General features: G+C 38.0%; 1 protein-coding gene across 9 annotated transcripts in view; it reads right to left on the bottom strand.

Moving 5' to 3' along the window:
* The window catches only part of LOC138188465 (uncharacterized), a 377,221-nt gene that overhangs the window by 8,989 nt on the left and 343,443 nt on the right, over positions 1-24,789 (bottom strand). For all 9 annotated transcript variants that reach the window (XM_069130262.1, XM_069130259.1, XM_069130256.1 and 6 more), the window contains 2 exons: positions 8,605-8,750; positions 6,228-6,485 (listed from right to left, as the gene is read on the bottom strand). In XM_069130262.1, the coding sequence (XP_068986363.1) occupies positions 6,228-6,485; positions 8,605-8,750 (404 nt within the window). The remainder of the gene's footprint in view (positions 1-6,227; positions 6,486-8,604; positions 8,751-24,789) is intronic.

The following is a 24,789-nucleotide window of genomic DNA, read 5'->3' on the forward strand; positions in this document are numbered from 1 at the left end:
TATTTAGATAATTTTTTATTTAGATATTTTATCATTTTTAAATCTTCAGTTGAAATTGGGCAGCTAGTTCATTGACAAAGTTATTTACCACGTATATCAGAACATTATTTAATTGTCAACAGTTGTTCAACTGTGAATAATAATTAACGTTAGAGACACTAGGAAAGAAAAACTTTCCAAATTTAAAATTCTACGCGTAGAGTCTGCACGCCCTACTGGCGTACATAGAGATTAATTTGTTATAAAGTTTCAAGCCAGATTAGAGTTTAATCTACGCAATAATAAATAGTAATATAATATCTAGAAATCCTATAAAACGTATAAAACTGCAAACCATTTGAACCGCAACATCAAACCACAAAGACATCATTATTGGCTGCATGAATCCCTCCGTCAAGGAAACACGCTGTACCATAATATTTAATTATGCTTGGAGCAATCGAAGAACAGGACAAAACGAAGAAAGTGGAATATAAAAAACGATCGAGCGAATGGTTATAGCATGGAAATATTACGTCAGCCGGTAATGTGACCTCATTATCGAGAATCGAAGTATAAAAGCACGATTTCCGAGTAGTTTATCGGTTTCGAACTGTTAAAGGAGAGTAAGAGAGAAAGAAAGGATTCTAGTAGCAACGGAGGAACGTTTATCGTTCTAACGAAAGTACTGAATGGGTAATCACCCATGCAACGATTTTAAGTGTTCGATTTCGTTCACCTTAAGGGTCGTTTCACGACCGAGTTACAAGCTCGACTAAACGGGCAGCGAGGGAAGGTGGAATGAGCGGAGGAAGGTGAAAGGGGAAAGGTAAAAATGGGAGCGATTGAAACGAGCCACCGTAAAAGAAGGAGCAGGTTTAACGTTCGTGAAAAGGGAATTAAATTATCCACGACGACTAACGCTGGCTAAGACCGTTCAATTATGATCAACTATGCGCAATTAGAATTCCTTCGATTATTAAATTTTTACGGTACTCGAGCCTCTATATTCGCTGAGACAGGCATGGTGGCCCCAAGAAATTGTATATTTATTTCCTCATGTTTAATAGCGACCGATTATTCTTCGAATGGGTTAAAAACAAACTTGCAATGAATCGTTTAATAATTGTTATGGGAAATTGAATATCGATAATTATGTTAATATAATCCATTCTTATTTTTATCTGAAATTCAAGATATTATGTTTCGTGAGGTTTAACGATAGGTGGTGGTTTTCTGAATTGGTTGAAGATAAATTCTATGTTGAGTAGCCTCATAATTGCAATAGATAATTGGTTATTGATAGATAATGGTTTGATATCGATCCATTAATAAAATTTTAATATGGTTTACTGGCTTAATAAGCTCATTCTCTTCTCACTACATCTTCAAGAATATTACAGAAATTGTTTAAAAATTGTAAAAGTACACGTATTTGAATATTTTCAATAAAAAATTATAGAGAAATATAATAAGTAAGATACTTCTTGATTATATAAATAAATGTCACATAAAAATGCCAACACTCGATGTATTGTTACAAGAAAACAGGATTGAACTTATTATCCATTTTAATATTTTTCAATGACTAAAACTCTTGAAATATTTTTCTATCGCGTAACAATAAAGGTATATTTCTGGAAATTGACAAAGTATCTAAAATTGTTTCATACGACTTGGAATTAACTTGGACGTGTTCAAGGCTGAATCGTTTCGAAGTAATCCTTGAAAAATGGTCCTTGAATGTAGGATGTTCGACAGGGAGACGCGGCTTTTAGAGAAGAGAAAAGGTCGAGTTTCTCTGTGTGTTTGGAGTTTTCGAGGAAGGCGCGAACGGGGACGAAATAAACGAAAGCCGTAAATCGCTTCGACACGTCGATATCTGGCGTGTTGTCTCGGCCCGATACCTTATCGAGGCTGCAAGATAGAAAGATGAGAATTTACAGCGTCCGCGCGACAGTTCGCGTCGGCTGAAAACGGAAATAAACAACGGGAAAATTCAGCGACAGAAAGAAGCTACGCCTTTCACCAAATATGCTTTCAAAAGGGATAAAAATCGGAGACGTCAGTCTCCGTGCCCATCTCTGATCCGCAAATGCCGATAAATTCTCTGTTCGATTGCTTCTTTGCATTTAAACGACGTTCAAAAATTGTTTCTCCTGCTCCTTTTTCTTAACAGCAAATATCGTACAGAGCATACAATCTTCCAGTATGAGAATTTGTGAAGAATAAAAGATGTAAAATGACAATCAAATATGTTTAGAATGTTAAGTAGTCTCGAGGAAAGATTTTGAAAAAGCTGCATTGAATTTTTAGTCACGTTACGTCTTATTTCATTTATTCTTAGAACAGCACGTAATTTCACTTAATATTGTACGTTTTTAAATGTACTAAAATATTTCTGGAAAAAGTTACGATATAAATTGTGATAAAGCTTGTTAAACAGTGTACAATTTTCCTCTTCAATTTTCTTCTTCACTTGGTGCCAAATTACCGTATAATTTATCCTAGCCATTGGAATCAACTCCTATTATTTACTGGAATATTTCATTTCAAACTTAAACACACCAACAAATTATATTTTCTTTAATTTATCCCATAAATATATCCTTACACAACTAGAAAATAATCCAGCAAAACTAAGGTTCCTTATCTAAAGAAATTCTATCGTATTCCCTGGCTCTATCTTTCTTCAGAATCCTGGAATTTTCTCTGAAAAGTATCCTGGAGAGATAGAGTATAACGCGTTCTTGAAAACGTACTTTGTTTGAAGTCGATAGCTCAATTCGTTCCCGAGATACAAGGCTTGAAAGTTCGAGCGCTTAAAATAGAAGATGGCGGCTCCTGGTAGCTTTGGTGATTCACTTCATTCCGAGCAACTGCATACCTTGATGCTAGGAATGATAAAAAACATTGCTGACTCAATGTCTCTCACTGACCAGACCACGCGTGGTGGGAAAGGGATAGGTCAGTGGCCGAGTGTGATAAAGATGGAGATAGCGAAATATTAAAAAATTACTCTTCTATTTACACGATGATATCTCAGGAACGGAGCGTCGTATCGACACGATTCAAAAAGCATTTCAAAGGGGAGACCTTACCGCTTCTGAAGATATTCATTAAAATCTGCAGGGACGATGTGGATTCGTGTCACAGAGCAAAGAAAACTGCAATCCTTTAATCTCACTTTAGGGCTCTGGGTTTATGCTAATTTGACTTGGAGTGAATGTTATTGCTTTCAGATGATTAATATGCTGGTATAGCATTGAAATGAGTGCAATAACGAGTAATATTAACTTCCATATCTCTGTTAAACATGACAATAAATTATTAGGTAATAAATTATCTATTGTAAGACAGAAATGAATTGCGATCTTTTCCCACGATTATGTGGTAACATATAACGAGTAAATGATTCTAACGAAAAGTGTAGCAGTATTAAACAATATATGATTTAATTTTGTAAAATTGCAATTCCTAACCTCTATTTTTAAAGTACATGTAAGAAAAACTTGTTAGTATCACTTTCTGAACTTTCACAGATGATTAAATCTCAAGTATTTCGCTTCACCCTAACTTCCCCTACTTCATCTTTTTACCTCTGCTTCAATAATCACACTGCTGCCCAACTTTTCATCGATAGTATACACCAGACGGATTGACTCTCTACACCACAGTTCTCTAATTGCGAAACTAGCACATTACAAGCTAGAGCTGATCTTCCAAGTTTCTGAAACCTAAACTAAACCTAATCGAACTCGGGTCCGTTTCTACTCGCAAGAATATCAATCTTCGACCTGAAAATGTATCTTCCACTAGACAAACTCGCAAAGAAGATCGAAGATTACGATCGAAAGATATTACAGATATTAGGTTCGCATCGTGATTCTTAATCGACAAAAACACGACGATTCATGAAAGGAAGAGAGAGTTGCAGTGACGTTTCGGTATCAGGAATTATTTTAGCATGGAGCAGAGCGTTGACATAACCGAGGATTTAGCCGGTCGAGCCTCGTATCTTACGACTGTCGACAAGGGGATTGCGTTCCAGGCTGCAGCACCACCCCTCTGTAGACGCGGAACGCGAATTGGTCATTAAGACTTCGTACAAACAGCGATCTTAGCTTCCAGACCCAGAGAGAACATCTCGAAACGTCTCCAGCCAGGCTTCTGGTAACGATCGTTAATTACATCCATTTCCAACGTAGTATTTGTCCGCGTTGGGATTAGAATCTTGTCAAGATTCGCTGTTTAGAATGTTTTATTTGGTTATGGTGTGACAGTTGAGATCTAGAAACTCATGTTTTGTATCGTATATTTACAATAACCAATTAAAACCCAATTAAAACGAATCAAAATCACTATGATAAAATAGAACCAATCTGAGAACGTTATCAGATGAAATCTAATTATTCAGTCAAGCTGTGATCTACTGTATAACTCTTCTCTAACATAATATTTTATGTAGAGAACTTTCAGTCTATCTAAACAACTCCTACTGTTTCATTTAACATTTCATGAATAGAAATCTTCCTGCAACCTAACATTACCGCAACAGTGGTATTACATCTGTTTCATCCATTGTGCTACTCCAAAGATAGCAATTAGCTAGGGAATTTTAGATGTCCCTAAACAATCCTTCAAGAACTAGCCCCAAGACCTGCTGCTCTCAATATAACTGTTCAAAGTAACTCACGAGTCCTTCCCCTTACATGTCATCAAATAACAGATCCCACAATAATCTCCTATTCCCTACCTCAAACTCTCAGAAGCCCCTAATCTCGAAATTCATTAATTCGATAAAATCAGACCATTATTGTTCGAAGCAGGCAGCGACAGGTTCTCTCCGCAGCTATTCCTGAACGGTCGGTTCTATTTCAAACTCCATTTATTATTCCTAACCTCAAACTCTCAAAACCCCTTAACCTCAAAATTCATTGGTTCGATAGAATCAGTCTATCATCGCTCGAGCCAAACAACGACAAGCTTCCTCCGCGACTATTCCTGAAAAGTCGTGCAACCAGACGGCCCTATCTCTAGCCCAGCCCAGCCAGAGCCCCGGAAGCCTCGAAGCTTGGCGCTGCATCTATCTTTCAACGCGAGCGGATCCGCGCGCACAGGCACGCGCCATAAACACGTACAGCCGAATAAAGCTACAAACTTTACACATAAGCAAGCGTGGAGCCACGGCAACCGTCACGCCGCTGACTTCTCCGCAAACTAACTATCGCCACTTGCGATAACTTCACTCCTTCGAAGGGCGAAGAAGGGACGGAAGAGGCTCGAGGTAAATGGGGAAGGGACGAAGACGCGTCTCTTCACGATGGGGGGATAACTCTGCCCTGGTGCGGGTAATCCGATAAGATGTTCCTGTTGAAGCTGCCTCCATCCTGCGAGGATTCACTCGACCCCCCATGGCGATGCTCCCTGCGAGCACAGTCGATTCTCCAGTGCGAGATACAGGTAAGACGGATGTCAATAGAGACGTAGGTGCCTGTAAGAGCTGTTTCTTCCGTAGTTTTTGAAGAAAGAGAAGTTGCTGACTCCCTGATACATCTTTCGGGAACATTGTAACAAGCAGACTGCGAATTACGGTCATGCCAAAATGTGCAGGACGCACATGATATGGGAAAGTATATAGAATATCCAGAATATAGTAGTACTCTTTATGATATTGAGTCGATTAATCAATTTTTTGTTCAAGATCCAGTTGTTTAATTATATCTGCGAGAATATGAATTTGTACATGTTCAGTTCGTAATGTAGCGTCTAAAAAGTATTTAGAATGTACGTGTATAAATGATTTTGAGTTGTGTGGTTGCGTGTTGGAATTTTTGACTGATACCAAGCGTGACTTAAAGTGAATCCAAATTTAAGCTGAACCGAATCTAAAATGGAACCCAAATCTAGTTCAAACATAACATAAATTGAACCCAAAGTTAATCCAAACATAACCTAAATTGAACCCAGGGCTAATCCAAACATTACATAAATTGAATCCAAATTTAATTCAAATCTGGCATAAACTGAATCAAAATCTAACTTAATCTTTATTAAACGAACTGAAGACCAACCAGAAGACCACTAGAAATTCGCGAAGAGCAGTAAAGATCAATAGAAATTCATAAAGATCAACGAAGATCGATAGAAACTCAACGGTCGTTGAAAATAAATTTTCTTTATAAAAGCGTCTTTATAAAACAGCAAATTTTTCTTATAAAAGAGGAAATTATAGCAAGAGATCTTACCTGGTGGTGTTTCGTCGTTGCACGATGTAGCAAACTCCATACGATCCGGCGTCTTGCAACCGATATCTAGTCGATAGCGACACCGTCCTGGATAAGGTGTCGACGTGACCCTGACATCTTGAACCTCAGCAGCGTTGACCATTGGTTCACCATCCACGCCCAATATGTCCTCCGCTTTGTCACCATTGTGATTGTGTAGCACAGACACAATTTTGTAGCGGCCAAGGTTGGGGCACTGCTTGGTAATTGGGTCTGGTGCTGGAAAAAATTCATCGATTTCAATCTTCTGCTTCTTCGAGCTGCCATTTCTGTTTGTTACGTTAACTGATTTATCTTACTGACTTGTTACTCAACTGAACAATATACGCAAATTGTTCCAATCAACTTTACTCTACTCGCTATTCTCGTAGCTGGCATTTATGTTTGTCAGATTGACTAGAATACATGAACCGAGTTTATTTACTTTAGTCGAGGTTAGATTATGTCGAGGAAAATATTGTGTTTACAATGACAGAAATATTTGGCCACCTGACTTGGAAAACAAGTTGACGTATAGAAACTGATTCATTCATTTCCGGCGGAATCAGCCAAAATAGTTGCTAAAATCGTCTCCGTGTAGAAGAATGGGGACGTAGACGCAAACATCGTCGAGACGAAAACGCGGTTGGCACAAAGAGGAAGTTGCGAACGACGGCGACTTAACAATCGATTCGCCAGCGACTCCTTTACGATCGTGCAAAAGGATCATATGCCGAATCCGTCGTAAACTCAACCCTCGACGGAAGGCAGCACAGTTTCTGTTTAAGCCGATTACGCGATTCTATAACACTGACGAAGACAGGGGTCGTTCCCAAGGACGCGGAATTTATCGTGACGCCATTCAACCCATGTCTAGACCTTCGCCCGAAATTACACCTCCATCGTGTTTACCTTCGTTTGTCCTCCGAATTTTACACACCACTCTTATTAAGTCTGATCTATTTATTGTTCGAATGGAAAATTAGAAATTGTAGCTAGAGAATTTCGGATCTATTTAGACAAGCTTTCACGTTTCATCTAAAATTTCATTCATATCGACTTTTCTATGATTCAACACGAGAAAAGTATGAACTTTTTTTGTATTCGCATCGTCTATTGTTTTAAACCAAAGTTGTTAGCAATTAGGCACAGGGAATTTCATTACGCTTGGCTAGAGTCAGTTTTTGTCGAAAATTTCAAACGCGTCTAATTGAAATACGTTTAGGTTACGAACGAAAATTCCCAATTTTACGATAACAATAAAATGGAAATTTCCAAATGTAAATAACAGGAACAATAAATACATTTACCACGTATTAAATCAAATTCCCCGATATTACAAAACCTCGATAAAACAACAATAAAAAATTGGAAAATAGCAAATTTGTCTTTCTTTGTAAAACCGAGCGCTTATTTAGCAATTTTAGTAGAAGAGGGACATTTATCCTGGCCGGGAACGTGGCCAGCCATTGTTAAGACGTTATTTATCGATACACGTGTAAAGGATAGGAGGGGAATAGCACGAATTCTCGCGATATAATTTCATCGTGTTTCAAGAGTGCTCCATTGGGAATGCGATATCTTCCCGCGCTTACTGTCATATTTTATATCCTTTCTAGTTCCCTTTTGTTTCTATTCCCCTCCTCCCCCTTTTTGTCTATCCTCTATACCTCTTTTTTTTTTATTTTGTCTTTTGTTTTATTATTTTTTCTCTGGCAAGTTTCGACAGTGAAATATCACTTTTAATTCTAGCAGTCGGCGTTTTTATTTTTCAGGCTCAGCAAAACGAGAAACTACGACCGTGGGCAACGCGTTTTCCCGTGTCCCAAGTCGCAGCCGTAATTAATATCCTGTTCGATCTGTCAATTAGGAGAAACTAGGCTGTCGCCGATAAATGGAAATTTCGATTTCTCGGAAAAAATCAACAGGTCCGTCTTTTTCCAAAAAAAGTGTAAAAAATTCGAGGAGAACTTTCACGTTGATGAATGAACGAATGTTAACGAACGTTTCCTCTGTACTACATAATCGTTGGAAACTTTTTGAGTACTTTCCAATAAAAAGTCATCCAACCTCCATCGAGGTTTGAAATACTTGAAACGTTCGATTAGAAGAAGGTTTAAAAAATTAAGCCCGGATAATAATCGTATAGTATAAATTTCCAGAATTTCTTCAGGGTTTTTGAATTACTGTCGCTTGCAAAGACTCGTACTAAGAAAATGGTAACAAATAGAAGAAAGATTCTAATTATACAGAAACTTATTTGTAAAGAAAGTGTCGAAAATAGCGGCAGTCAACGCGAGTAAATGTCGTGGGGGCGTTCACACGGCTGAGTGTTAATAAATGATCGTAATTGACTTACTAATGAACGTCGTGTACGGCGTCGAGTGGGAGTTGAACGTACTCGAGTTGCACACGTCGTCGGGCTGCTGGCTCCATTCCGACAGTTGCAATTCTATTATGTGGCTATCCCTTCTGTGAAACATCAGACACACATAGCCATTCGTGCTGTAAAAGAAAGAAATCTTTGGTCAGTATGACGGGAATATACATTACGATGTATTATTACATTAATTAATATTATAATATAATACAATTATAGCATGATTAATACACTCCTAACGGTATAATAGTAATATACTATTATCAAAATATGAAAAGAAACAGATTTTTCTGTGGATGCAATTTTTTTAATGAACAATGCACACTGTCCATTTAGCGGGATTTTATATTTTTTCATTTGAAAAATGATAAAAAAAAATTATTCTCAAAAGCATACGGAATATAAAATTAGAAATCCAGAATCGTACTTTGCCTAATAACTACCTAACAACTTATCTTAAATACAATTTTCCTGTTCTAATAACTTAACTAGAATCTTCCTGCTGGCTAAAGCAACCCCTATTCAAACTAGGGGGGGGGGGACGTAGGTGAAATTTACCAACTCGCAGGAGGAAATTAAAAAAAGGGAAACTGGAAACAAAGCTCGAGTACCAGTGGCGCGCACAATATCGCCGTAATAAAATTACAAGTTAATATAACCCTGGAGGCCACGAATCTGTAAATAGCGGGGGGATGGGGTTGTTTCATGAAAACGAGACACGTATAATAATCGAGCCAGTAAGCCGTAAAAGCCGGCGGTGGACGACAACGGGGGGAAAATCGGTGGTGGGGATGAAGAGAGGAAAGAAGCGAATGGGCCAGAGGTGGAAAACAAGGGTAAAGGATCTTAAATCTCAGGCTACTTCCGTGGTCGGGCCAGGATTAAGATTTTATTTTATCAGGACGTTTCTTAACGGGGTTGCGTTAACTTTAAGCGTAATCCCTTTACGGCTCGGTCCCCTCTTTTACGATGAAACGGTGAAATCTGTACTTGCAGCGAGTTCATAACGCGAGACATGCGTTCGGTTCTGCTCTTGTTTATTCCGTGACTTTGTTTAAATGCGAAGAGGTTAAGATCGGCGGAGGAGAAGCTTGGAAATGATTAAAAGGATCAAATTGAATTATTTAATATTTAATATGTTATAATATATTACATATGTTGTAACATATTATAAAGTCCAGAGAGATTATTCAAAGACGAGCCTTATTATAAGCAACATCATCGTTAAACCAACTTAAAACCTTGATTAATGTAAGCTGACCTTACATCAATTAAAGAATTAACAAATTTCCATAAATAAGCAATTTTAATAAAAGCAATCTAGCAAAAATCCGGCCTTTAGCCATATTTCCCCCGGCTACAACTACAAATACAAAACTACAAATTCCTTCAGCTCGAAACTCTGCAAACCTGGCAAAGTTCATCCGCGCGCAGTACCCAAAGAGTATTCTCTTTCAGTTGTTTTATTCAAAGCTTCATCAAACGCGTTCACTTTGTTACAGAGGCGAAGAAGAGGGCGTTAGGTACTCTCGGCTTGCGAGTAACTGCATTTTCCTTACGACCGGCAGCACCATGAAAACGGACATAAAGTGGCGCGTATCGGTACCCAGTAGCACATGAAACTGGTGGCTCGCGATCGAGAACACGTCCCGGATTTTCGGCTTTATATTCCCGACTTCGTTCCTACGGCCGCGTTCCCGTGGATTATTGTCATGGCGACAGATCGCCTTCCGGTTCGTCCACTATACTTCCGTGCGTATGTTAGGAAAACGGGTTTCGGATGATGATCGCGGTCCATTGATTTCTTCTCACCTTTTATTGAGTTTCGCTCGTTGAGTAGCAGCCAGGGGAATACGGAATTGGCGAATCGCTCTTCGAGAGCTGTTTCACCAATGCGATATTGGTGACGGGTTTTCGGTTTCGTTTTATGGCTCGATAACCTAGATTCGCGTAGGATTATTCTCGGGAATAAATTCCATTTATGAGCTTTCCTACGAAATTGTTCTAAATATTTGATATCGAATAAAAATTGCATTGCTGATCAGAACTTGATGTTCATGTGTCTTCTATATGAAATATTAAATATCTCTAAGCGTCGATAGAAAATTTCAATTTTTTGATAATATATTGCATAGAAAAACTAGGTTATTCTAAATTTGATCGTGAGGTAACTCCTTTTTAATAAAATTACATTATATATGAAATACAATTTGATGTAAATTGTACAGCTTATAAATTTGTTTTCTACTAGTTTAATTAATGTTATTATTAATATTAATTTTTATTCTAGAATATATGGATATATCGAAAGATATTCATAATTTTTAGTACGTAATCATTAAAATAGACGATTTCTTTAAGAATTCGCTTGGAATAAAGCGTAAACACGAAGAAGCGGAGGACGCTGGAAGAAAAGTCAATTTAATTAATCGAGTTGCCAAGACGGCCATTTACATTCTAGCTTCCTAGAGTGTATCTAGGTAAGTCTCGAACGGTGTTACCACTCCCCAGGGTGCAATGGCGGCTTCTTACGGGCTTGTGTACATTTTCAAGCCTCTCCTCGAGTAGCAAGCACGAGTGTAACGGGATATAATCCCGTTTTCGCTACCTTTCGTGACTACAATTTGCGCTTTTCGCCTCCTGAAGCCTACAATACTACCGGATTCGAAAAATTTGCGCGAATCATCGGCAGCCATATTGATATTAACTGTTCCAATATTCAATTTTGAGGTTATCTTCGATGAAGAAATTTTTTCTACACGAATTCACTGAATAGAGAACATGGAATAATTATTCTGGAACATTTTAATCAGTTAAGTCAGTCGATTAGAGTAATTTAAAATAATTCGGAAGAAGAAAGGAGGAAATTACTTTCGACGAGATTTTTCTGGGAATCTCGAGAACGGCAATTAATAATACTTTGCTTTAATTAATTAACTCGGTTATTTCGAGTAGCTCGCGTTAACAACGAAGTTTCAACCACCGGAAATTACAATCCACAAACTCCCCCGGTGACTTCATCCCTTATTCGACTCAGTAATCAAACTTGGCTTGCAGGTTAAAAATTCAAGGCAAATTACTGGAAAAAATCTCCAGCAAGGAGAAAGGAATTTGAACCGTTGAAAGACTCGAATCTGCGATCTCAAAATTCGTGTCGGGATTTTTATTTGCCTTCGAATTTCTTCAAAGAAATATTTTATCTTCAAACTTTCCTCAAGTGTCGCTATGCACATCGATCGAACGATGGAATAGAAATCTTTAAAGAAGATTATGAACATTGGAAAACTGGAAATTACAACCCTCCGAACTCGCATCCAATCTTTATTTACCTTCGAATGTCTGGGAAAAAGGATTCGAAAATTAGTACCGTGATAAAACGCGAATAAACCGCACGAGTAAAATTTCTTCCCCTTGATAACGCTCTTTCGAACAAGCAATTCCCATAAAGAAACCACTCCCGATCGTAGCAACAACGATTCCAATAATTTTTTTTTTCGCTCGCGGGAGCCTCGTAAAAACGAAGGTAAAAATGGTGGGCGAATTCAATCGAAAAACGTCAGCCAAAAATGAAATAAAATTCCCTCTCCCTTGCCCTACCCCAGTCACATATTGTCGTCGTTCCGGCAGGCCTTAAGGAGGTTACCAGATGCAGAAAATCGTCCACGGCTCTTTTCCCGTGGCATCTCCAGTTTCCAATCTAATTTATGTCTGGTCGTTAGACGATTCAATGAAAGGAGCACGCTTATGCGGCCAATTTGACGTGCACCCTTTCCACCTGAGGGCCTTCCACCCTTCTGCAACTCATCGTTCCATCTGTTTTCCTCTCCTCTGGTCTCGTATTTCCTCCAGATGCTCCTCTTCGCCAAGTTCTTCCATTTTCTCCGCTCTCTTTTCCTCTCTTAGTTCTCTTTTTAATTGCAGATTTTATTGTTCAATGTTGGTATGTGGATTTTGGTGGTTCTTTTAGGTTAGGTTTTATTTCAGGTTAAATTATTTCATTCCTTTTTAGTTGGCGGATTTGTTAGGTTAGGATTATTTTATAGGTCGTTTTATTGGATTACCGAAGATTACTTTTCGAGGGGCAAAGTTCGTTACTCAAGTTTATACCTCGTTCAGGCAAAATTCGATATCTCTTATATTTGATATTTGTGGGTCTGATGTAATTAATATTTCGTATCTTACATTCGATATTCCATTATTTGATAGATTTAATATTCGTTGTTTCTTACATTCGGTATTCGTTACGTGACAAATTTGATATTTGTTACTATTCGTCAGCTCATCGCGTAATATTCAGTACGATATCCACCAAAAAGAAAAGATTCACGCACCGCCATAACAAGAGTAATTTACCAGCGCGCAGCGTGCCCTTATATCTCTTCTTATTCTCCATTCTGTACCTTCATTTCCCATCATCGACGTTCACCCCACTAACCCTACGAATGCCTTTCTTCTGGCTGTAGCTAACCATCTTCGTGACGAAGATGCATCAAACAGCGTGCTTCGTGGAGCGTGGCTCACGCGATATCCGGCAGATACTGCGGCCGCAACCGCAGCCGCAGGCTCGCTGATCGCAACCCTCCACGCAGTAATATCGAAACAAACGAGTCCATGACAGGGAAGACCGTGGAAGATAAGCTGGATTCGGCATGAGACGACTATGGTTCGGTTATTGTTGAGCTACCGACGGTTATTATATCATGTTACTTCTTGTGAATTAGGATGGGGACTAATTGGGGATGTTGAGAGCAGTTAAAAGGATGCTCTTTCGCATTTTCTTCTCGAGGAGATTTTAATTTTAAAAGGGAAACTACCGTTTTGGTAGTAACAACAGGTACTCATTTTTTGGGCAGATTACGCCCATTATACAGGACGTTTCATAGCACGTGAACATTTTCTATGAAGATGAGCCGTCGTAGATCATTGTAACACGAATGTGGCTGTAACTTTGGAACATGGCCAAATAGGAATCTTTTTCATTGTTTTAGTATCCCGTGCCCGATCCTCAAATAGGTCCCACATTTTATAAAACACCTTGTACAAAAAGTAGAAACGTGGACTGTCCGCTTATCAAATTTTTTACAATTTCATATAGTTTATAGGAATAAGTATACATTGTTACAGTTTAATTAAACAAACCATGAAATATGTATCTGTTATTTCTTAGAAAAACTTCAAAGCTTCGATACATATCCACCTTTCCTGAACCATCCTATAGGATACTAAGAAGCGAATAATCCAACCAACGAAACTTCCCAATTGCATAAAATAAATCAAACTCTACGATCACTATTCGTAACAATACCTAAACGAGTTCCTTATCCACTATCCTTCTACATTACGCTACAGTAATATTCCTTTTTTTCTTCTCACGATATCACCGCACTGGCCGCGTTTCTGTTTCGACAGGCAGCCGCGCCATAAATTCCCGTTTAAGCTCGCCCAGGAAAGCATCGTTGGGAACGCGGCTTGTTAAATCACGGAGGACGGGCCGCGCGTCGTGGCATCGCGATGCATTTTCAGGCCAGGCTCAGAAACTAATTGTAAACAGCGAAATAAATCTCGCGAAGGGGGTGGCACGCGCAAAAACTAGCCGCCCCGAGACGGAATAATGATAACAAACAACGGCCACGAGGAAGAGATTAGAGAAGCTAGTGCCGCGTAAATATGCCCCGGAGAGATTTATGAAAAATAATATTGGCTAGCGATCGGCTTCAGGCTCTGTGAACCACCTGAAAGAGCGCGCAAGATCCCATTTCCTGTAATTCGATTATTCCTGATTTAGGAGAGTTTGCTTGTTTCGCTTTAAGCATGATAAAGCCTTACACGATAATTAATTACGAAGTGCATAATTTGAAAAGTATTGCGTTTGGTTCATTTTTATTGAGTGAAATTGTATGAAATGTATTTTTGGATCCTACTATAGTAATTCCATTATTTTTGGTTCGGTAGAATATTTGTTGTGTTACGCTACACTGAAGTTACAGAGAACTGTAACATTTTATTTCACAAACACTTTCGAATCCTTATCTGATATGCAACAAGTGTACCTACAGACTGTCCCAAAACCTCTCCAACGAACTTCAACTTTGACAAAATCTGCTGTGCGTACACCTATAGGTCCTTTCAGAACTTATCCATCAAACTTCAATAACCTATCGAGAAAAGCTGCATGTACTCCCATGATAAAAATATTCAAATATTACTATGTCACACAAAACCCATATACTTGGATGAACTCAAGGATACTTCCCAGGTAATAACCTAACCTCAAAAGCAACAAGTGTACCTACAGGTTGTCTCAAAACTTTTCCCTCAAATTTCCTCCAAATACGCGAAAAAAATTCCATAAAATCTTGTCACCGTAACTCCACAAATTGAGAAACCAATTTCTATAATTTATTCACAAACGCAACAAGTGTACCTACAGGTTGTTCCAAAAGCATCCAAGTTATCGCAACCCAAAAATCGGTGCAAAAAGACCTGTAGGCAAGGAGCTATAAACCGAAGGACGTGAACGGAGCCATACATCGCCGGTAAACGGCACGTTCGACGATGATTTCAGCACAGGAACCTGTGCAGCGTGGCCTCGCTTCCGGTCGCTAGATCACCGGTCAACGAGCAATTTTCCGGTCGATTGACCACCGAAACGTCCAACTTCCAGCCAAGTCGATCTCCGCCGACAGGAAGAGACACGCTTGTTTACCCCGTGACTCTCACTCTCTACATACGTTCGTTCCTTAACCCCATTCCACCAGCCGAGGGGTGGACGTGTCCTCCGTATATTACCGGCCAACTACGTGACTCGAATCTTTTACGGTGAATTTCGAGGGTGGTTGGCTATTTCCAGGGACACGCGGTTCGCGTTCAGTGAAACCGTCGATCTTTTTCCCTCCAAGTCGAGGCTGAGAAGGGGTGAGTGTCAACGACAGGGGCGTGTTTACGTTGGGTCATTGGCGGACGAGGGATGAGTGTTTGTTTTGAGAGGATCGAAAATACGGTGGGTGGTCGTTAAAGGGAAATTGGAATTTTAGGTGTTTTACGGGGTGGCTTTAAGTGACGCAGATAGGTAATTATCGAAAGTGACGTGAATGTTTCTTTAGTATGAGCTCCTTTGGATCATTTTTGTAGTATCAGTGGATAAAACTGAGCAGATCTTGATTGACAAGAAGTTTTGTTTAGGTAGGTTCTACTGATATAATGGCCTGTTTTACGAGACTATCGTTAGGCAGATTCTAGTGACATTATGGGGATTTTTGTGTTACGACAGGTTTTTCTAAATTCATCAGGAATTCTAAATTGTCCTCGTTTTCTTTTCTCATTGGAGTACATTAAATAAATAATTGAAGGAATGTTTTTAAAATCGTTTAGATTTCTAGATATTATTACATCACTTTTATTTTCATTTTATCTTGAAACGTGGAATTGAAATTTGATAAATCAATCGTCAGAAATAGATATTTTATTTCATTTAAAAATTCAGTTGAATGTTACCAAAAGGTGTATGCAACGTTTATGGTCCTCTCAAAATTTTAACTGGCACAGCCAGCATATTTTAGAAATTCCTACTCTACATTCTATTTCCTGTTGAAATAACTGTAACCATACTTCTCGTAGACGTATAGTATCTCTCTGAGGAAATGAAGACGTTCGATGCATACATGAATTTGTTGAAGTAAAGCGCGACCACAATACTGTCTCAAGGAAAGAATAAGAAGAATTGCGACAAAATTTGAAATGAAGCGAAATAGAACAGCTCTCGACAAAATATGACATGGAAAGATAAAAATAAAGCGATACTAGGCTAAAAGAATAACAAGATTGATTTTTATATAGTAGAAGACAAAGACAATTGTAATCTAAAAAGAAACGTAAAGCTCTTATTAAATTCTAATAAAAAATACAAATTAAACCCTCCACTTTGATAGCCATTTTCATTCCTTTGATATAAACAATTGTCAGTAAGAAATGGAATATTTATGGAATATTTTATTCTATATTTTCATTAAAATGAACGTCTATCTTTTGCAACATTTTATATGTAGCTTCCCAAACTCTGAAGACTACTTTCACCTCTTCAATAAGGATAACTAACAATATTAAGGAAAAGTACCTGTAAAATATCATTTTGACAATTTCTCCTATTTCAATTTCACTCGAATCTTTGCGTGTGTCTTTTTATAAAATTTTTTAACGATGCCGTAATTCTCAAGCTACAGGCTCCCATCCTAATAATCACAGAACCGACTTCATCCCTTCGTTCTCGAAACGGTTCGAATAATTTTCGCTGGTTAACCGAGCTATCTGGAATGTTTCCCGATAGAACAGCCTGGAAAACCCGACGAAGCTGAATATAATCCTCGATCCCACGAATGTCCAACATTCCGTCAGGTATTCGCTGAAATCGACTAGCAGCGCTGCCAACACCGAGTACAGACCGAAATTATCCTTATTACTGAATGATACCATTCCATTTGGAGATGCTGACGGATCTCTAATGACGAGGTATGAGCTTCTACAATATAAACTCGTACGACTGATATGTTTAAAGCTCTCCCGAGAAAATTCAAACCTACACGTCTATCCAACCTGTTTCTCAAAATTCAAATGTTCTAAATTTACTTCAATGTTTTCACGCAGGTTGTATTATTCTATGATATAAATAAATTTATTTATCATAATATTAGTAAAACAGTTACAGTTGGAATTTATTATTAGATGCATAACTCACCGAAGATAATTTTCCAAAATGATATAAAGATCATTTTCAAAAACGGTATGCATGTTCAAAAATGCATACTGCATGTGGTGGAACATTCTAGAAAATAATCCTTAAAATATTCCCTAGGGTTCTAGGGACATTTTGCGATATATTACAGTATATTAAAAGGTTTAATGGTATGGACCGGTTTCCTTAATTTTAATAACATAAAAGTGAGAAAGGAAAGACGAGAGATATCGGAGGAAAAACGAGATGCCCGGGGAATAAAAGGCGAGAGCACGCAAATATTGAAAAATGGAAGCTGCTGAGATGAAAAACATGGAGGAGCCGGCTACATAGAAAATATTGAAAAGTACAGCGCGCACGAAAATAAATACAGAGTACACACAATGGATAGCAAAACAACAAAAAAATAGAAAAAAAAGGAAAAATATACACATACACGTATGCACGGGAAAAACAAAGAGGGAAACAGAATAGGGGGATGAGAAAAGCTATAAAGCAGAGAATTGCAAAATAGAAGTTGGCATATTGCGAGTATTAAAGAACACGAAACAAGGGCCAAAGAATCGAAAGCAGAACGTATTTAAAAAAGAACTAGATAATGTTGTAACAACTTGGGGGAAACTAAAAAACGAAAAGATAAGAAAACCCGTAATATTTTGCGACAAAAGAAAACAAAGGAAATATCGATGTATCCCGTTCCTTTCTTGCAATTTCACATGAAATCGATGCTGTAAAGTCGACTAAAATAAGAATCGCTAGATGACAAAAAAAAAAAAAAACAAAAAGAAAAAGAAAAAGAAAAAAATGAACGACAATGGTGGTTCTGATGCCTCGTATTCCACTCCAAGATTGAACATACGTATCGGAATACGATATATCGATCGAATTAGAGCGTCTCCCCGCCGTTTTCTCTAGTTCCAATTAAAAATAAGCTAACGCAGTATTATTATTATTATTATTAGTATTATACATGTCACAAAGCCAGTGGAATAATGATACAGCTGCAAACAAGTAATTGTTCAGAAGACGAAAAAAAAAAAAAGAAATATAATCTTAGATCGGAAGTCTGTTCATCTATTGATCGATCATTTTTAGTACCGTATTGACGATAATATTATGATTATTTTTGTAATACAATAAGAATGTCAATTAATAGATTGGTAATCTTGTTACTTTTCATAAAGGCTGCTTTGTGTATGCATATCATAAGGATGACTATTGGACTGATACGAAACAATGAGTTAAAACGGAAACAGAGATGAAAGTCGGGTCAACCAAGGTGAAAATTAAACGCGTCGATGGTTGCATCCACGGCTTCTGTTCGTGTTTTGCAGCAGCTTTTCTATAGATAAATTACTAGATAGTGATATTTTGTAGACGGCGTTGACGCTAAGGAAATTGCACGTCAAGTTTACACTAAAAGTGGCGACCTTCGATGCGTGATCTTTAATCTAAATTTTAATTGTATTCTATTCTAATATTGAATTGGATGAAATTTTACGAAAGCGTTCAAACACTAGTAAATGTCTTTTATGAATTTATTATAATAATAATATATGTAAATATGTAGTTCAAATATATTACCGTTCTCTTCTTATTTATCTTATTTATATTCATATTGCTTTGGGTAAAAACAATGGTAACTTAAAGAATCTTAAGTCAGAAAAGACTCGCGTCGCCATGGTTTGACATCCATTGGCGACATCTACGCTTCTTTAAGTATTCTTTGTTCTTTTATAGCGTTGTCGGTGTTTTTTTAATGTTCGGTTAAGTCAGGATATTTTCTGAGAATTATTCTCTCTTGGACACTTTTCCACTAGGAAGATTAGAAGCTTGATGAATACCTAGGAAAAAGTGGATGCTATAAGAGCGAGTTATGGGTTCATAAAAAAATGCCCCAGATGAAATTGGGTTGATTGCAGAGAGAAAGACCATTTCTTAGCATGATACTAACAGCAAAGTATTATTTGCTGAGAAGAGGTGTAATGAAGGTGAAATAAAATTTACTAGATCGAGGGACTAGAATATGAATAAATGACAAGAGTAATTTCTTTTGTACATTTACCTATTCCGATAAAAAGGTTTCATTTTTTGCAGTTGGTTCGTAAAAAGTCAGTTACGGTTATCGTTACGTTTCATTTTAAAAATGACATTTGTCACGACAATTAACCTAATAACTGATAATATCCAGCATGGATTATCTTTCAAGCTTAGAACGGCGCAACAAACTAGTGAATTTTTCTCCTAATCTCCCTCTTTTACGATAAAAACTACATTTATCATGCAATAGCGTCATTAGTTGATAAAATCTAATATGAATTACTATCCTAACCTAGAAATGTCACTAAACAACACGGAAACAAATGATTTTTTCATCTAATCTCCTTTTCTAGTGCAAAAACGACATTTATCATGCAATAATCTAATTAGTCGATAAGATCTAGCGTGGATTACTATTCTAACCTAAAACGAAATCATCGAATCAATTCTTTTACTACAAGAATCCATATTGAACCAACATCCTAACCTAAAACACTACCTAAACATCACCCGCTTTAAACAACCGGTCCACTGAATTTCCATGTAATCCACGCTCCGCTCCAGAAAACGCAATCGCAACTTCACGTAGAAACAAAAAAAAAAAAAAAAAGAACGTTTCGACGAAAGGATAGAGCGATGTGTCACTCACACATGTCCTCACCAAAATACTCAGCCAACAATCGCCCATTCCACTATCCTCCTCCAGCAACCTGCAATCGCGTTTATCCGTGAAACTATCGTTTTTTCCGTTGAAAAGCCTGTCCCCGAAATCGTCTGATTTTTGCCGGAGCAATCTATTTACACGAACGAAAAGCGGTCAGTGTCGGTGGAACCGGCTGTTTTTTTCGCCGGCCAATCATCGTTACCTGCGCGAACGCATCTGGCCGACGTGACTGCCCATCAAAAGCGTTCTTTGAGGCAGCACGGTTGCAATAAAACCCTTCAGGGTTGTCGAGTGGTAGTCGCGATCTAATAACTAGCCGGCGTTTCCCTGGTTTTTTAAAACGCTGCAGGACGATCCAACTCGAGAGCGAGAGCTGGCTAGCCGGCTTCGACAGTTTCAAACGCAGCGCCGCCGCATATACAATACATACACCTCGTGCACTCGATCAAAGCTTCTTTTTATGCATTTCACCCCGGTCCATTGAATCAAAAGCAAGGAGGATGGGGACGCGAGTTATGAGTCAGCTGGACCGTAAATAGTCCTCTCTTTGTCGTTTCGGGGCGAAACATCTACGAAATTAAACGAGGACGGAGTGTGTGTATGTGTGTATGGTGACACGTAGCTTTTTAAGCATAATTGAGCATGTGTCTGATGCAAACAGGCGCGATTTCCTCGTTCCACTTTGTTTCATATCGTACTATAGGGATTTTGTTTCTCTCGGTCCCCTCCTCTTTGTTCGTTGTTACTGCTCTTCTTTTCTTTTTTAGTTTCTCCGCGTTCCGTTGGATTCGCCGGTGTTTTTGTAGGCTGCCTCGATATATATCCGGCGGCTTTGTAGCCTCGCGTTCCAAGTATCCGGCACAGGCTCTGCCGTTGGCGTTCATCGATTTATGAATTCGTCCGCGATACCCGAGCGTAGATGTTTTTTCGCGGCAAGCGTGATATCGGCGAGAATAATGTATGGTTGGCGACACTGTCGCGCGTTACCGCGGAGATAAATGTTAGAAAATGGCGGAAGCGAAGGGTCGGGATAGAGTGCGGTCTCTGTGCTTGATCGGTTCATATAATATCGCGACTGGTCTTTTACTTACTTGAAAAAACAAATTTCTACGTAGAAAGTATTAAAACGAAAAGCTTCTCGAATATTAAATATTCTCGAACGATGATCATCGCTCTCTATGCAACTTTTAAATATACTTTTAAAATACCCTATAAAAATAGCATTTTGCATAAACATGCACGATCCAAAAGTAACTAGAAATTCCCTAAAACCACGCAGCTCTATTGGTATTTTCGTGGATTGGGATAGAAGCGAACGTAAACAAGAATTTGTTCTCGATATTGAGAGTAATTGTACGTAGACAGTGACATTCATCAGGCAAGGGTTCTTCCGTTACTTTTTGCGCGGCAAATCCAACGGAATTCTCTCATTACCACAAATGAATTACCTGCCAGCAACTTTGCCACGATTGCAAATTTCTCAAAGGGATTTATTCTCGCGGTTTCCGCTGGTTACCGCGCTGTTCCTTTTTATTATTCCGTGTACGCGACCTTAATGGCCCTCTGACGCGAAGAAAGAGAAGTAAAATACGAGAGGAAGGGAAAGGTGGCGCTTCTCATTGTTAGAAATCAGCTTGCGCGTTTCCCTTCAGGCGATCCTATAAAAATATATAGCGATCGTAAAAGCATTTGAAAGAAGCTCGCGATTATCTGTTTACTCGTCAACTCGTTTCCCCCTGTTCTTTCTTCGCGACATGTTCTTATCGTCGACGTAGTTGCGTCTCGAAAATCTTTAATGATTCGCAGCTTTAAGAAATAATCTTGTCCCATTGTTGTTGGTTTGTTAAGTGCTCAAGTAATTTTCTTCTGCACGAGTTCTACGTTTTTGTGCTTTTAGCTTTTAACTAGCACGAGTGATTAATATGCAATTGAAAAAATATTCTATCGCTACGAAACGAAGCTTCTTTCGTAACCAATAGTCGGCCTATCTATAAATATTAGAAATTCCAGAAACCTTTTTTTTAGTTCTTCTGCATAAGCGGAAAGAACTATCCAAGTGCGAAAGAAAAATAAAAATATATAGAATTGTGTAAAAATGAAAAATACAAAGAAAAGAACCACTAAAAGAATCGTAGAAAGCATTGTATAACTATTAAAGCAATCTTCGTTAGTAACCGGTAATTATCTTACCCATCAATGCCCTAAAAGATTTCAAAAACCTATCTCTCTTTTCCATGTAACAAAGAGCGAAAAAAGTATTCAATTACAAAGCAAGCTACGAAAATGTAAAAAAATGGAAAAATAAGGTAATAGGTACTATTAAACCGACCATCGATAGCTCAGAAAATTTCAAAAATCCTTTCATTCTTCTCCATAGAAGCCAAACACTACCAAACTATAAAAAAAAGAAACTAGGAAAATATATGGAGTATAGAAAAATGTATAATAACGTGTAAAACCGTGGGAAAGTTTTGGGAATAAAAAGAACAAGATTTACGAGGGAAACAACACGTTCATCCTGGTTGTCTGAAGGCGGGGGCGGGACCGGAAGTCGGCGTGGTACACGTAACAACGTCGAAAGCGGCCTCTCCAAGAAATAGATTCCCGTTTCGTGGCCGCGTCGAATCGAACGAAAGTTTTATGCAGCGCACGATGCTCGTCGACTCGATATACAGTCGCGATAAGAACGTTTCTCGCCGATAAGAACGCGTCTCCCTCCTGTTGCACCAGCCACAGGGCTCGAACCAACGGCTTCGCGATCGAGTCCGCCATATCGATATCTCGCCCCGGGAATATTTATACTGGCTGACCTCACGTTGCCTCTTTTAATTCAATAACCTCGACACTCGGCCAGGAAAATGATCAAAATCTTTCAACTACGATTTCACATGTTATTTTTCGATCTTTGTTAATAGGTCGTGGATATATCGATGGAAATTCAAATTTTTATGATAAAAGACGTGACAGAGGTTCCTTTTCGCCTACCGAGTATTATAACGAATATATTTCATTTCATATATTTTCACGTGTTATACGCATTCTGTGCATTTCTGCATTTTGAAATTAATTTATCTTTATTAGACGTATTTTTCAAATCACCGTCGTTGTTCAAGATTCATGGCATAAGAGTGGGGCTCGATCGATAAAAATTCCACATAGAATAAGAAATTGGCAATTTTCGAAAAACTCGTGAACCGGAAATTTCTTTCATACTGGAAATGAGAATTTCTGCGTGAAATTATTAATTTTAAGACATTTTTATGATTAAACTCGACACACCGTGTAAGCTCGTAATTAATTTATGTTCGCAATATGTTTTTCATCTTATTTATCGATGCGCGTAAAAAATAAAATTGTTTTATTACAGAGAAAGAAATTTTGAATTGCAAAACAGTTAATCATTTTATTATATTTAAAAAATGAATTGCCATCGATTCGATGGAAATTTTATAACATGCATATGTAATTCTAGAGTATAATCATTTTATGGGGCTAGTGGTGCGAATAACCAATAAATTGTTTATGCGATTGCATGAATTACAGATCAAAAATCAATTTCAATAATGTCTAACTTCATCCCCCGGTATATCAAGATGAAAATTACGCAAAATTCATTTTTAATATTAGCCCAATTAAAAATTTTATATAAATTACTATCGTTCCTAGAAAACAATTTTTGCAAGTTCATCGAATATTTTATCGTATTCTATGAAATGTTAAAAAGATGATCTACATCCATTCTATGATATTTCCAGGGCGTTTGAATTTTTCAAAAACAGATTGAGGAGAAACGTCTTAAATATTCTTTTTATAGAGAAGTCCTTGACAATATTTTATCATACGAAAGAAATTGAATTAATTTATTCTAGGACGATAGAAATGTACCGAGGTGAGAAGAAAATATCAATTTTCATGACACGAAAACTCTTTTTTAAATGATTCTATAAAATTCATTTAAAAAGAAAAGAAAACGTCAGAAATATTTAGATGTGGGGAAGAAATAATTTAATTTTTATAATTTTGGAGAACAACGCCTCTTAAAAATGAATTTTACAAAACAGACTAACCTCCGAAATGCGTACAAGTAGTATACGATAACAATAAAAAAGTTCGAATTAGCAAACTGCTACGTTTCATTTTTATTTAGTAAAATAAACTATAAATAGTATACAAAAATTCTACTTTAAAAAATGTCAAAGAATCACAAACGCTAATTTTATAAATATTCAAATTCCCTCGACGCTAAATTTCATTCCTATCTTTCGCTCCAAATTCCAAAATTTCACCTCGATTCGATTATCCTATCTCTCAAGAAATCTCACTAAATAAGACTCCTTTTTCAACCCTAAAAGACACCCCAAAACAGTGTTCCACTCGTCCCCATTTAAATGGAGCGGGCAAAACGAAAGGCAGAAGCAGTTTGCAGCAAACGGAGGAACCGATTCAACAAAGTCTGCCGCGACGAGATTCGGTGGCCATAGAAACGAAAGCTCCTTTGTACACAGCGTTGCGAAGGAATGCTATTCTCTGTTAGGGACAGGGAACAACGATCATAAATATCGCGAAGGAAGGAGATGGTCGAGTTGAATATCGATCGTGGCGGTCCCGTACAATGGCCGTCCGAATATTTATCAACGCACAGTCGCATCCGTATCCGTGAAACTCACTAGGGCCTGTGTCTCTTCTAACAATTGCATGCTAACCAAAGGTTCATCGTTCCAGTTGCTCCTGG

Source organism: Bombus flavifrons, chromosome 16 (assembly GCF_040668555.2).
Source record: "Bombus flavifrons isolate JBK064 chromosome 16, iyBomFlav1_principal, whole genome shotgun sequence".
NCBI classification, from domain to species: domain Eukaryota; kingdom Metazoa; phylum Arthropoda; class Insecta; order Hymenoptera; family Apidae; genus Bombus; species Bombus flavifrons.